This window comes from Hakea prostrata, chromosome 2 (assembly GCF_041222555.1).
Source record: "Hakea prostrata isolate BN-2017 chromosome 2, UWA_Hpros_2, whole genome shotgun sequence".
In the NCBI taxonomy this organism is placed as follows: Eukaryota; Viridiplantae; Streptophyta; class Magnoliopsida; order Proteales; family Proteaceae; genus Hakea; species Hakea prostrata.
The window spans coordinates 69,891,347-69,907,032 of NC_142601.1; the positions used below are offsets into that span (position 1 = coordinate 69,891,347).

General features: G+C 37.8%; 1 protein-coding gene across 1 annotated transcript; it reads left to right on the plus strand.

The window, feature by feature from the left end:
• Nucleotides 1–2,320: 2,320 nt before the first annotated feature.
• COQ3 (coenzyme Q 3) lies at nt 2,321–15,350 on the plus strand. The gene is made up of 9 exons (XM_089146403.1): nt 2,321–2,736; nt 4,065–4,154; nt 5,540–5,618; nt 6,480–6,557; nt 11,595–11,640; nt 12,800–12,849; nt 13,471–13,620; nt 14,233–14,313; nt 14,409–15,350. Exons 1-9 carry the CDS (start codon nt 2,465–2,467, stop codon nt 14,514–14,516), a joined length of 954 nt encoding a protein of 317 aa, XP_089002529.1. The 5' UTR covers nt 2,321–2,464; the 3' UTR covers nt 14,517–15,350.
• The last annotated feature ends 336 nt before the right edge of the window (nt 15,351–15,686 follow it).

Below are 15,686 nucleotides of genomic sequence, written 5' to 3' on the forward strand. Positions count from 1 at the left end.
ACGTTTGCAGGATTTGGCCAAAGCTGGGACCCTTCTCTAACTATGAATTAGTCCCTCTCTTTTTTTCCTTTTCTTTTTAAGCAGATTTGTTACTGTACCCTTCTTCTCTGATCAGGTGGCCCTTTCTCTGATACATGAATGCAAAGAGCAGGCATTTTACAGATCTGGATTTGGGTTCTAATTCACCAGTTAAGTAAGCCTAACATAGGAACTGAGAAGCAGAGGAATAACTAAGCAAATGCACAGCTACCCCTCTCTGTTTCTTCAAAAAACACACGTTCACAAGTGCAGAGATTATGAGTGTGTATTTCTGTACACCAACAAAGATATATGGTCCATCTTTTAAAAGCACCGACGCATAGGAACAGAAGACCTTGTTTTTGACTAACTGTCATAACTTGTAACCCAGAAAAGGTAAAGAGGATATCCACGTTTTGTCACCGATGAAATCTTAGGTAGCTTATGACAAATTCGGGAAAGGAACGTTACCAAGCCTCTGTCTGAAACCAACCTCTGCAATTTCTATTTTTTTCTTCATGAAATGGGCAAGAACGTGATTAGATTTACATCAAAGAGAGAAAGAGTTCTAGGGACTTGGTTGCTGCGTGTATAAAGTGGCTTGGCTTGCTTTGTACAGTCCCTCTCTCCCTTTCACTCTCACCCACTCGTGCTGTGCAGTCAGTTCTTGAGTTTGCATCTCTCTTTCTCTCTCTTTTTTTCTCTGTTCATGTTTCAGCGAGGACAGTACGAAAAACCCAGAAATGTTGCAGAACCTCACGTGGGCAAACCTGAAACTGAAAGCAGTGGGACTGGGAAGACGATTTTTAATCAAAACAAGCTTACAGTTACAGGGTTGATGATTTAACAGCTGAGGATTGTAAACCATACGTACGAGGGTCGGTGTCTTACACTTCTACTGTTGTCTGCTACACTTTCTGGACGAGTTGTCTACTTGATTAGTGTTGTTTACTTCAATTTTACCCAAATAACATGGAAGAGACCGAAGATGAATACTTACAGTTACAGCTGTTGTTTACCAAAATCACTCTGTTTAGATTAACCAAGAACTATCCAAATCGTTAGGGCAAAATCCAGAAATAAAAAGAGATTTTTTTTTGGTAAGAAATTTTTTTCTTTTTCTTTCAGGTACTATGGTTTATGACAAGCTAACATGTACCTCAACTAATTCTCCTGAGAAAAACTTCACTGAGAAACCCAATCCACTGAAACTGGAACGTAGTTTAAGGAAGCAATAACTCGAAAAAAATTCGAAAGAATGATATACGCTAAATGCAACAAGAAACAAGCTATGGATAAGATAAGCCATTGTCATTTCTAAATGGTTATATATCTGAACTTGTTCCCTATGTAACGCGGTAAGCACCCAACCTTTTTTTTTTTTGGGTACAAATATGGGTTACTCGCCAAAAAAACAACACAAAAAAATTACAAAAAACTACACAAAAAAATTACAAAAAACTAGACCCAAGTCTGCCTGAAAGAATCTTCATCAAATCTTGAAGGGATTTTAAAACGTAGACGGCATTCTTTCATTTTTTATTGTATGATATACATAGGGCCAACATAACTTGGCAAAGTTACCACAGGGCCAAGGGAGTCATGCCCCTCACCTTTCCCCTTGATTTTTGGAGATTTGCATGGAAAGACTTCTCTCACCCTCTTTTCATGTATAAAATACCGAGTGTGGATCATCTCTTTGACAGGAAGCACTCTGTGCTCCTCCCATGGCATTACAACTTACAACCACAAATTATGTGGAGTCCATAAATAAAATATAATAAAACATTTAAAAAAAAATTCATCACTTCAACCCTGTGGCTCCCCAATCCCCATGTAATTCCTGGTCAACAATAGTTAATGGAGCATAGTGTGGTCTCTGTCGGGGGAGAAGATCCGAACTTTGAAATACCAATACTTGGTCCTCACTTTGCCTCCAATTTTTTGAAATCTCCCTTGAAAGATTCCTCTTACCCTCTTTTCATGTGTGAAATACCAACACTTACAGTCTTTCCTACGGCTAAGTCAGGGCTGGGTACAATGAGGCAGACTTGAGTTGCCAACAGTCAATATCGAAATCTCGATTGTTAATAGCACAATGTTGCTGAAGTTGAATCGGAGTACAATACCCTTCAATGCTTGGTCAACCTGACGAAGCACGAAATTTCAGCCCTAACCAACCGTTCGAACCAAGGTGTCTCATTCTCAACCCAAACCTTGTTCAACTCCGATCAGGTTCGAACCGACAGGACCAACCGGACCAACCTTGTCCTAGAGTTATTCGCGGTCAGAGAACTGAACCTCTTGTACGAGTTACGATACCAATGTCAGCTCACGTCGAAGCTAACGGTTGCTTCCCTTGCCAGCTCTGGCTCTCCGATTCTGAATTCGAAACTTGATTACTAAACCCTCCTGAACCCTAAAATTCCATTGATTGAATGTACAAATGGCTACGAAGTCGTTGAAGCTATGTCGAGCTCTCTGCTGCAATTCTCCTTTTTCACCGTTCTCGATCTCGGGATCTTCTCAGTTCCTCCAAATAAGGTCTTATGCGGATGTCCTTCAACCTGCTTCGCCTGATCCATTTCCTGTTCCAGCATCCGAAACATCTCCGGCGAAGGTTATTGAAAAGAATGATGGGAATGCGGTGAGAACTTCCGTTTCTTCGTCTCTGAACCAGGTGGAATTAGCCAAGTTCTCCGCCATTGCTGAAACCTGGTGAGCCTGGAAAACTAAACATTATATAATATCTTAGTTGGTCTAATCTTTGTACAATTTTACGTTTTTCTGGTATAAATTATGGCATAACTTGTCATAATATATGTTTTTTATGGACTTGGCTTTGGATACATCGTATTAAAATCACTAAATAAGAAAAACCACGAACTGAGGACACGACAACTACAGCTAAACAATTGGGATTGAAATTCTAACATCTGTGAAGCGTTTGTCATCAATACTGAGCTTATTAGACGATTCTTTTTATGTCTAGGTTTGAATTTTCTTGTTTGAGAAATTCATATCTGAGTTCTACCGTATCCGTCGAATTCCTTGCACGACAGAAAGGGCGTGTAACGGAGCAGCTTGGCAGAATATTATTCAATTGCCAACTCCTGTATACGTTGTGATAAGGCTTGGTGAGTTGGTATCATCCACTCCTTTGGGGTGAAATCTATTTGTAAATCAAAGTTTAGAACCTTGTTAGCAATTTGGTTTTCCAATCATTGCTTCTTCTCTGATAGAATATTTAAATAGAAGATTTAGGATCTGATACTGCCAGAGAGCCATGAGGGGTTATCTGTATATTATAATTAACCAGCCGCCACCACAGATCCGTCACAACCCTAGCCCTAGTGAAATCACATGAAAGGGGGTTGGGACCGAAAATCCTGCTCTGCTGCCTTCTTGTTATTGATTGGCTTTGGTTGTGTTTCAAGAAAATGACCGATTAAGAATTAAATCTGGAAGTAGTTGAGCACAGCTTTTTGTTTCACTATGAGTTTGTTTATCAATTTTTATATGTTTATAGAGCAGCTGTTTCCTACATGGCTTACATAGGGAGGGTTTCATACAGACAAAAAACCAGCCACATGACTGTTTAGGTTGGTCCAATTTTGTGGATAGCTAGAAACTAAGGCCCCTGTTTGATATGTCAAGTTTAGAAGGGAACTATCCAAATGGCAAGATGATCTTTGAATCCAGGACCAACAAGAGGTTGCTTCCGCAACCAAGTGGTTGCATGCCAATACATGGCAAATTAGATGATTAAGTAAATCAAAATGCCATGTCATCCTTCAGTGCAACTAAAAATTCGGTGGGTTGTATAGGAAGACCTTCCTTTGTGGATTTACAGAAGTCTTTTCTCTTTCTAAGATTACTTATGAATACTTCTTAGATTAGTTATGAGTTATAACTACATAATTATTTTACTTTTTATTAGTGTTTGTATTACTTATACTTCCAATCATATATCTGTGAAGAAACTGAGATCTTACATGATGGGTTTCATGGTATCTAACTTGGTCTTATTCTTATGCAATGGGCAGGTGGGACCCTGAAGGACCATTTAAACCATTACATGCTTTGAACCCAGCAAGAATTTCTTTCATCCGGTCCACTCTTTGCCGACATTTCAGGTAGGTTGATTATATTGTCCTCCCCTTCTTCTGCAAACATCTTATGGGGCCATTACATTACCACCTTATTAGGCAACTGCGTAGGGGAAAATGATTTTGCATGCTAACAAAGTGATTATTGTAGGTGGGAGAAAAATAAGAAACATATAACTCTTTCTTTCCATTAAGTTTCAGTGTTTTGAGCTGTTTATTGATATCGTTCATTGCAAGATAAGTCATTTTCCTAATGAGATATCAAGAATCTCCCCGTATTCATGTAATTATTGAACACCAAACATTATGACATTAGATGTATCCAGTTGCCATTTGGTTAGGATGATTCTCATAGCAATTTGTTTGAGCTATTTGGAAAGAAATATCTCCAACAAGGGTTAACATAGGAAGAAGAGATGACAGTCAACACAAGAGAAAGATCACCATATGCAGCAGCTCTCTGGTTCAGAGAAATGACCATAGTTCTCATGGACTCACAGTATCTAGGTGAACATAGAAGTTGAAGCAGGGAGAAGAATCAAGCCAACACCAGTGAGGCTCTGTCTTTAGTGCACATGACAACGAGACAATCTATTGAAGAAATCGATAACAGAACACTACTAGAAGTTCTGTAAAATTCACTTTTTGTCTTATTAAAACAGCAAGTGAGTATAATATAGAAAAAATCACACAATAGAGTTCCAATGAGCTAATCTCTAGTGAAATATTTTTAAATAAATTCTGAAGTTGTTGCATATGGAGGATCATAATTTGTTGGGAAATCTCTAGCATGGGTCCCACACAAGTAGAGTACACAATGGACCAAAGTTCAAAGGTTGAGGCATTCAATATCTACTTTGTTGGTGCATGATTTAGCCAAAAAGGAAGCAACATTTGCTTGCTTTCTTTAATATAAGAGCTTGTGTACTTTATGGTCTGCATTTTGCATGCTTTGCAGTCTGAATTAAGGAACTATTAATTCCAATATAAAGAAAAATCTAATACTTCTTGATGTGCCTTTTGGCTTGCTTGCATTGTCTGGAACTTTGTACTGACTTTCAAATATTGGGAAAACTTATATGGTTCCCCAGTTCTCGTATAATCTTGTACAACGAAAGAAGGAAACTGAAAATCCATGCCAGGTCAAAATTTTCAAGCTAACTTGTTGACACTAATTCTTTATAAAATATTCATATATATAAAGAATTTTCGTTCGTCTGATGTTTTATGATATTTTCTTCTAAACTATGAAATCTTTATGAGTTCCGAATTCTGAGATGCTATGACTGTATGTGACGTTTTGTTTTCGTTGTCTTATTTTATGTTCTTATTTCCGAATATGTTAACTCATTAAACCACGTATTGTATTGCCATCATTGTTCTCTAAATGCTGATTGTTTATGCTTGTTCAGAAAGGATCCTTATTGTGCTAGGCCTTTTGAAGGACTGAAAATTGCGGATGTTGGTTGTGGAGGTGGTATTCTTTCAGAGGTACTATCCTAATTTAATCTTTGGTATTCATCCAGTGATATTATTATGTCATACTTGGCATTGTGCATAACCATTCAACATATAAAACTTGATAAATTTCTCACAATGATTTAATTATACTGCTTGGCATAGAGGGGGCATGTCCATGCATGAGTCTAAAGGGTGCAAATTCAAAACCATTGGGTTAGGAGCCTTATTTTTTCCTCCAAAAACTATAAGATAGACTTGGACCCTCCAAAAAAATTGAAGGGCCTATGCATGGGGTTATAGATTCCAGTCCAATGGTTCCTCAAGATACCCCTGCCCTGCATGCATAACCTTGTCATTGGACCAGAAACATTTTTTTTGCTGTCTTGGATTATGTGAGGTGCCTACTGCTTGCCCAGGTTGTAGATAATGCTTGGAGGATGTTCAAGCCTCTGAATGGTTTTTGAAAAGGCTATTATTCAGGCTGTGGAGCTTTTTCATTGTAGCTTTTTTAAATGTTTATATTTGCTTGGTGTCTAGCTTAATGAAATAGCTCTTAATATTTTCTTGATGTCTTTTGTGCTAGAATATCTCTGCAAGTGTATAGAAATAATTAAACTCAAATTAGATCTCATCCCAGCTAAACGGGATTTGCTCCATGAATCTTGTTTTGGCAGTCTATTCTATCGAATAATAGTAATTATCTTTATTTTGGAATGAGAAATGAATTTATTAATTTAATGTCATTCTCATAAATGCATGAGGTAATGATGATGCAAATGAATGATGAATGCATGTAATATGGACTCATTCAGCATATATTATTTTATTACTTCATTCAAAGTTTCAGCCGCAAGTGAGTATGCTCATGATGTTTTTCTACTGCTGCTACAGCCTCTGGCCCGAATGGGAGCTTCTGTAACAGGAATAGATGCAGTGGAGAAAAACATCAAAATTGCAAAGCTTCATGCGGTATGTGTCCTCTATCCTAAAACATGGAATATCATCTAACTTCTTTCCATATATGTCCATGTGCAAATGTATAGCCATCAACTACACTTATACACAGTCTTTTGTATTTCTTCCATTATGCAAACAAGTTGTTGTTCATTTTTCTGGGCAATACTTTTACCCATTCCTTTGTAAATCTTTCTCTGTGGTTTAAATATGTTGTCCGTAGAATTCCTTAGAATGGTCATACAGTTAAATTTACTTTAGGATTTTACCCAGTGTTCTTCCCACAGGGTCAAAAGCATTAAGAGGACACTGACATGAGCTCTGACTTTCTCTTTCTTCATTGCAATTTGCCTAACACCTCATTAAATATTGACATGAGTGGGGCTTTCCTCCCAAAAAGGGAAAAACCATGATGTATTCACCTCTGAACTGAAGCTGTTTTCTAATTTGGCTATTTTTGAACTTTGGAGCTTTGATCGTTAATGGGTCAAATTCATCTGGAATTATCCTTTTCAGATTTTAGAAACAAGTAGTGGTTAATATAAGAAGTAGACACATTAAGTTCCTGATGTTGATATGCAGCTTCTAGTCATACTTCTTACAATCCTGACATTAGTGTGCAATTTTTTCCTGACTCGGATTCTTCTTAATTTTTACATACATGAGTCAATTACTTAGAATCTTATTCAAAACAGCTTGGTGATGGAAAAAGTAGAGTTTACAATCTTGGGGAAATGTAGGGTACTTGGATTTCTAGGAACTTAGCTAGGAGATTTAAAAAATGAAAATATTTGTAGTTTCTTAAATTAGGGTTTCATATAGTCACAAATAACTTTGATTTCAAGTTCAGTTTAATGTTAGTTTACAACACAACACAACCCAGCCTTTCCCAACTTAAGGGGGTTTGGCTACATGGATCCTTTCAAACAAAGTAGGGAAGACTTGATGTCCACACAAAACAGAAATGAAAGAGGCAAGAAGAATACAAATGAAGAAATGAAAGTTGAGTTCTCCATTAGTCGAGTTGAGCTTTATGAGAAAGTTCATAATATTTTCCACTTATGATAAATTAAGTTTTCTGATGTTTTTCTGTCTGTGAACTATAAGAAAATTTTAATGTTGAGGTTTGGAAGGTTCACCAGATTGATTTAGTTTTCCTGGGTTAGGAAGGCAAAACATTTGAGAGGAAGTCTCGTCACTGCTGAAAACCAGTCTTCCAACAATTCTTGACTGAAAAAGGGAAGAGATTGCATGTCCCAAGCTATTGCCCCCCAACTTGAGTTCAGTTTAAAACACAATATTAGACCTTCAGTGGTGGGTCCTGTTCCTGATAAGTAAGATGCCCAAGACAGAGCCATATTAGGAAAAGCTTAAGCCATAATAACTCAAAAAAACCCTCTATCAGCAGATTACAAGAACACCCTTCATTAATTACTGCAACTTATGAAGACAGAGCATGTAGTTTCTTGGATACTACCAAGCCAAAAGACATCATATGTAATCTGTCCTGACCATGTGTGCACCTCACTAGCCTCCAAGCTTTCAGGCATAGCCGACATCAAAATGATAGTGCGACATAAGCACATTGAGTTTAACGTTTTAAAAATCTCAGGGTGTTTGTACCAGAGTCCTCATAGTGAGAATATTTGGATCATTTATAGTTAGCTTGGAACCATAATGTGTGTTGTTGCAAAATCTTGTTCGGCAGTGCAAGCGAACCTGCAAAAACTATGCTCGACCGGGTTGGTCGAGGAACGTCTCTGACAATCGAGTCAGTGGAAGCTCATAGCTTTAGAAGAAGAAAACAACTTGTAGAGCTCTCCATGCTAGAGAGAGTAACCCAAGAGTGCGTACCTATTAATGAGGAAGGTGTGGGTATTTATAGATCTTAGGAGAGGTTACCTTAACTGTGTAGTAATGGAGTTTGAAGAGAACTCTGTAATTGTTGCTAACTTCCTAGAGAGAGGAATCTTATCTGCCAAGAGAGTATTACTTGGATTGTAGTTGTGGAGTCCGACCTGGACTCTAAGAACAATTCAAAATACCCGACTTGATCAGAATCCTTATCCCTATCTTTAAGGAGGTTGGGTACGATTCAAATTGTGCACGTTGCTAAGTGCCTTCATTTCATATGTTTATTCATGGTCCGACCAAGGTTTGATCGGTCCGGTTCTTCTTTGGTCGACCTAGGTAGGTCTATTATAAATCATCCATAACATAAGCCCCCCAGTCACTTGGTCACGCTAATTCCATGTTCGAGGCCAAGGGACTAAGTTTCTTCCGACCAGAATTTGATCTAGTCGAACGATTTTTGGCTTGACTTGTGCTCGATCAAATTTGAAGATAGCCTAGGCAGCTTATTAATTTGTGGAGTGACCTTTGACCCTAGCTTTTATGATGACCTCGAAATTGCTTGATCATCTTTTGCTTTATACCTTTGTGAGTCCACAACTTGTTGTGCTTGAATATTTTGATTTGGTTCATCAATTACCATTTTCTATGGTCAAAAAGTGTTCTATATTTGTTCCAGAATTGACCATGTTTCTGTGGCCGAGAAGTCATATGCTAAATAGCGATGCGAAGAGTTGCACAGTGAGCGAAATATTTGCATTAATGCTTTTGTTGGTTGATCTTGCACTCGGTCGACCATACTTTATTTAATATTAAAATTCCTTGATTGACCTTGTTCTTGGTCGAGCATGATTTTCACCTTTTTGGCAATTTTATCGGATGCGTTTTTTTAGTCATATTTGTTTTGTCAATCAAGGGTCAACTTTAAGACCATATCTATTTGCACTAGTAATGGATGAATTAACCAAAGACATTCAAGATGAGGTCCCCTGGTGTATGCTTTTTGCGGATGATATTGTGTTGATTGATGAGACCCAAGTGGGGATTAATACCAAATTAGAATCATGGAGATTAGCTTTGGAATCAAAAGGCTTTAAACTTAGTAGATCGAAGACTGAATATTTAGTTTGTAACTTTAGTCATGATCGGGCAGATGATGAGGTGGTGATACTTAATGATAAAGAGATTCCTCAGAGTGATTGTTTTAGGTACCTAGGTTCAATCATAAGTAAAAGAGGTGATTTAGAAGATGAGGTTTCCCAAAGAATTAAAATAGGGTGGATGAAGTGGAGAGGTGCGTCCGGGGTCTTATGTGATCGCGTATTTCATTAAAGCTTAAAGGAAAATTTTATAGGACCGTTGTTCGACCAGCTATGATGTATGGTGCTGAGTGTTGGGCTGTTAAAAAGAATCATATAGATAAACTCAATGTAGCAGAAATGAGGATGCTAAGATGGATGAGTGGCAAAACTAGGATGGATAAGATAAGAAACGATCATATTAGAGTTGGTCTGGGAGTTGCTCCCATAAGTGATAAGCTTAGAGAAAGTCGTTTGAGGTGGCACGGCCACGTACAACGGAGACCTATAAATGCTCCTGTACGGAGAAGTGATATAATCCATATTGAAGGAACTAGAAGAGCTAGGGGTAGACCTAAGTGGTGCGAAAGGATATGTATAGCTTAGGCCTTGTATCTAGCATGGCCTTGAACATAAATGATTGGAGGGCAAGAATCCATGTAGCCGACCCCATTTAGTTGGGACAAGGCTTATTGTTGTTGTTGTTATTGTTGTTGTATTTGTTTTGTCAATCGCTATCCTGATCGGTCTATTTGAGGCAAACCATATGCCACTTGGTCACGGTGGCTCCATGCTAGGACCAAGGGACTAGGTTTTCCTCTTAATCAAGCTTTGATTTGGTCGGGCAGAGTTTGGCCTGACTTTTGCTCGACCAATGTTGCAAGCAGTGCATTTATGGAGATTAGATCTTTTGTATCATCTTTATTTAAGCCAGTGTTTTGGTCAAACGTATATGAATTTTCGTGGTGCTCAAACCATAGACATGGTCGAACTGGTTGTGGTTGAACAGAATCACTGAACTGGGGGGCTTAACACGGAACAAACCCCAAACATGGAATTAAAGTGACCAAGTGACTAGGGGGCTTATGTTATGGACGATTTATAATAGACCTACCTAGGTTGACCAAAGAAGAACCGGATTGATCAAACCTTGGTCGGACCACAAATAAACATATGAAACGAAGGCACTAAGCAACGTGCACAATTTGAATCATATCCAACCTCCTTAAAGATAGGGATAGGGATTCCGATCAAGTCAGGTATTTTGAATTGCTCTTAGAGTTCAGGTTGGACTCCACAACTACAATCCAAGTAATACTCTCTTGGCAGATAAGATTCATCTCTCCAGGAAGTTAGCAACAATTACAGAGTTCCATTCAAACTCCATTACTGCACAGTTAAGGTAACCTCTCCTAAGATCTACAAATACCCACACCTTCCTCATTAACAAGTACGCACTCTTGGGTTACTCTCTCTAGCATAGAGAGCTCTACAAGTTGTTTTATTCTTCTAAAGCTATGAGCTTCTACTTACTCGATTGTGAGAGACGTTCCTCGACCAACCCTATCAAGCACATTTTTTGCAGGTTCGCTTGCACTGCCGAACAGGATTTTGCAACAACAATGTGGGTTCCTGTTTTGTTTACAGTCTGGAAATATTTAACTTCCTCGTATAATCTCTTTGTAATATATTATTTAGTTCCCCTCATTTACATTTTCTACTTAAACATTCTTATCTATGGGATCTTTCTCTTTTGGTTAGTTTGTTAGCAGGGATGGGTGAGATAAATTATAAAAGTTAGTCTGGTTATAGAGACCTCAGGAGCAGGCCTTGACTTTTGGAGTTCAATGATGGAACCCACTTTGTGTGATTGGGTGGATGATTGTATCTTCCAACATGTATAGTTTACAATAGGCAATGAGTTGGGGGACTAAGACCTACGTTCTGTGATTCACCATGGCACTTTTCTCCCTAACCTAAGATGTGTGGTTTGTTTTTATAATTCTTTCCTCTTTGTTACATGGATACTAAATATTGGCAGTAATGATAAGAAATATTCTAATTTCCAAAATTGAAAAGTTCAACTTCATTTGGATTTTGATAGTTTTGTTAACTTGCACAGGAACTGGATCCAATGACATCAATAGAATATTGTTGCACAACTGCCGGTACATCCCCAATATTCTTCTGTTGTATTTTTTTTTTAATTTATTTATTTTTAACCCTCTTTTGCTGACAGATTTCTTGGTATACATGTTTATAAAGCAGTGTATTAGTTAGGTAGTGGATTGGCAAATAAGAATGAGCAGCCAACTTGACATCAACCAATTGTCTAGTTTAGAGTGGGGGAGGGAAGAATTGACTGTAGCCACGATACTGATAAAGAAATTGTAAATAAATCTTCAGAGGTGGAAACTTTGCACAAGTCCTGCTCCAGGCAGCTAAGATTCATAATACACATTCTAAAACCTTTTTGTGAATAAGCGTGTCAGTGTGTGTTGACATATATTGTTGTCGCACTTAACAGCTCAAGCTTTTGGGATAAGTGGTTGTAACATGGTAGCATTGGAGTTTGTGCTATATATTGCCATGGTCTCCTTGCTTCCACATGATGGTGTCATGTACAGAACTCTGGTTTGTATGTGTCTCTGTGTGTGTGGTGCCCTGCACATGCAGGTAGTGTGTGTTGATATACATTGTTGTGGCCCCTTAATAGCTTGAGCTTTCGGAATTAGCAACTGTAATAGTATCCATTTGGGTAGGCCACTTGTTGAACTGGAAAGTAAGGAATCAATTCAGGGAAGAACTTACTGGCTCATGAGAAAACTACTGTCTGGTTTTTACCCTTCAGAACATCCTGTACTGGCTTACTGCTGCTTGCCTTCAAGATTACACTGCAATAATCTTTTGAGGCATGGGATTACTAGAAACCTTCAAATCAACCATTTGATTTGCTGTTCAGCAAGTTGACATTAGTTTGTCTAATATACCTTTTGATTTGATCTGACAACAATTTGTCCTGCTCGTGATTCATGGCTCAATGTTGATTCATTAGGAATGTGATATCAGTTGGTTATGTTCACTTGGTGGGTTTGCCACATTTATATGTTGGATTAGTGCAGTTCATGAAGCTATTTCTTTAATTTGTATATTGAGACTCATTCTGCACTGATAGCCCAAATATTCATTGTCTTGGACTTTTAGTTTGTTGTTGATCATTTCTATACTCAAATCTAATTTTGCTAGAAGATTCTTTTTCTTTTAACTTTCCAAGTCAAACTTTTTCGTTCTGTAGCTCATATAAAATACATGTACATTTATGGACAGAAAAGTTGGTTGAGGAACAAAGGAAGTTTGATGCTGTAATTGCTCTAGAGGTATGTTATTATTTGGTGAAGGGTTGGAGACATGAGTTCAGTGTTCACTGGATATATATTATTGGTTTTCTTGATGGAGTAATCATGAGCATCTTCTTTTCAACTTCTTTTACAATGCTGTTACCTTCTTTTTAGGTTATAATCTTGTATGGTCCATTTATATACTGTCATAGGTATGTACTCAAATCTCAGACTCAAAAAGTCCTTGCAATACTTTGCAGAGATGAAAGACTTAATGCATAGCTTCTTAGTGTGAGTACTGAACAGAAGAGTAAAAAATATTCGCAAATTCTTGTCTTAATATTCAAATCAATTTTGTCTCTTCATCATGTTAAGTAATCTTCTTCTTGATCATTAGAGACAATCAAGTAATGTGGTTAACCTTCTGTCTGAAATGGTGCTTAATTTTGCTCATTTCTTTTTCCTTTCCTAGCAAATCAAGTATTCTTTTCCTAAATCATGAACTAGTGCAAATTTTCATTCCATTGGTTGTGAAATTTACTGTTTTAAACGTATCTTTCTTTTCTTTCGTTTTTCTCTTTTCTTGTAGTGTGGGGAGGGGTGGGGATGAGGAAACTTTTTCTCCTTAATCAGCACCTTGAAGACTGAAATTAACTGCAGGTGATTGAGCATGTAGCAGATCCTGCTGAATTTTGCAAATCTTTGTCAGCATTAACTGTTTCTGGTGGAGCTACTGTAATCTCTACACTAAATCGCTCTATGAGATCATATGCTATGGCCATAATTGCTGCTGAGTACCTTCTCCATTGGGTATGTCTTATCTTTCTCATTTCTGATGGTTTAATGATGAGGTATGGGAATAATTATCAATCTTGTGGTGTATTGGTCCAGAAATTTTAAGTCAAATAGTGAATGCATGTGGAGACTCCACAAATTTCAGGAGATGCATTCGAGAGTTGAAACTTCCAAGAAATCTTTCAGATATCTGAGAGAGACCCATTTCTAATCATATTCTGCTATAGCTGAGATGTCATGGTCCAGTTTGACAGGCTACATTTAGAAATTAAGACAACATAAAAGAATGTCCCAGTGTACGAGGCTTTTGTTACCACAGGATCTGGGAGGAACAAATATATGCAGCCTTCACTTCATGTAGGTGGCTGTTTCCATGTTTCAAACCGCCAAAACCTGATGGTGGCAATACCGCAACTTAAATTTTGCACCTAGGCTCCCCCACTGAGAAACATGTGAATTATCTTAGACCGAATTTCAATTTTCATTTCATAGCTTCCAAAACAATACGGTCCGCACATTGTGGATCCTTCACCTCTTTGTTGTTACTGAGTTTTTTTTAGGAGATTTGTTAAGCCTTTTTTCCATGGTTTCTTACTTTCGTGTATTTTATTTTTTTTGTTTTTGCAGCTCCCTAAAGGCACACATCAGTGGTCTAGTTTCCTTACTCCTGAAGAACTAGTCCTCATCCTGGAACGAGTGTTTATCTCTGTAATATTCTCTACGTTAACGTGCTCTTTCCTGAAGTATAATTCATGCTTAAAGTGGCCTCAGCTCGTAACATTGTTTTCACTGTTAATGTCCAGGTTCAAGAGATTGCAGGTTTCGTTTACAACCCATTGACTGGAAAGTGGGCAGTATCTGATGATATAAATGTAAATTTTATTGCGTTTGGTACAAAAAATAACTCATAAAAGTAAAACTAAGGCAAAATGTTGTGCTTTTTATGTATAATTTTGGTATGCAATTTCTGTAGATTGTAATTGCTTAGATTCAATAAGACTCCAACAATAAAATGTTCTTCTGCCATTGCCAACATGGCTTAACGGATTCTATTTTTTCCAACAAAGACAGGATTAGTCAGGATTATCAGCAAAGCCACACAACGAAAACGCAAAAATGGACAAAAACACATGCACAACACGATATGATTCACCCAATGGCTAAGTTCACCGTTGGACATTATGATGGTGTGTCACTATGAAGATGCAGAAAAAACAAGGTTACTGCTTCAAAAACGTGTCTCTACCCCATCTCAAAACAGAATAGATGTATTCATTACAGGTGAAAACCCCTAACCAGGAACAAAATGTCTCTGCCCCAGTAAGTAGTCCAAGAAAAACCCAGAACACAGCTAAACTTTTACTGTGGAGAGCATTATCTTCTGGTGCTAAGAACTGAGACAAATTTGACAATGAATAACGGTGTACCTGGGAAATGTAGAAGCATGTATGCTGATTGATGACAGAAAAGGAATGGATTCTAAAGCTTGTGTAGTGGTGGAATATGACCGACTTCTATCATAGCCGATTATCAGATTGTAGGATTTGTCAAAATCTCTACAGGTTCCCGAGATTACTTTTTTCTATGACCTGTTTCATCTCGTTTTCCATGAAGAATCAATTCCTTGGTGCATTCGCAAGCGATTCAATACAACAAATGTAAATTTGAACTTTCTTTTCTTCCATTTTACATCCAGACCATAATTGGAATTTCTAACTTAACAAGTCATGTCAACAGGACACTTCATCACTCATCATCTCATGAAATCTGATGCACGGAGTCTTCAAGTTGTACTAAGATTACCACATCGGTTCTCACAATGAAAGTTTGAACTGTCACAACTCATTCATCCTGCTATACCGGGCAATTATATTAGTGATAATGGACTTGCATTGGCTTACTAAAGAACACTGGACAGGCGTGGAAAGGATACTGAGATATCTGCAACACACCGTTCACCACATGCTACAAATTCAAGTCACCAACTTACACAGGACATGGTTCTCGGATGCTATTGGAGCAGGCTATCTTAATGAAAGATATGGTCTACTAGTGGATATTCTGTTCTTAGCCCTAACCTA

Excerpts from the sequence above, each read along its gene's own strand:
- COQ3 (XM_089146403.1), top strand. The coding sequence starts at position 2,465 with ATGGCTACGAAGTCGTTGAAGCTATGTCGAGCTCTCTGCTGCAATTCT. Across the intron at positions 11,641-12,799 it reads ATATTGTTGCACAACTGCCG|AAAAGTTGGTTGAGGAACAA; the intron begins GTACATCCCCAA and ends ATTTATGGACAG. Across the intron at positions 12,850-13,470 it reads ATGCTGTAATTGCTCTAGAG|GTGATTGAGCATGTAGCAGA; the intron begins GTATGTTATTAT and ends AATTAACTGCAG.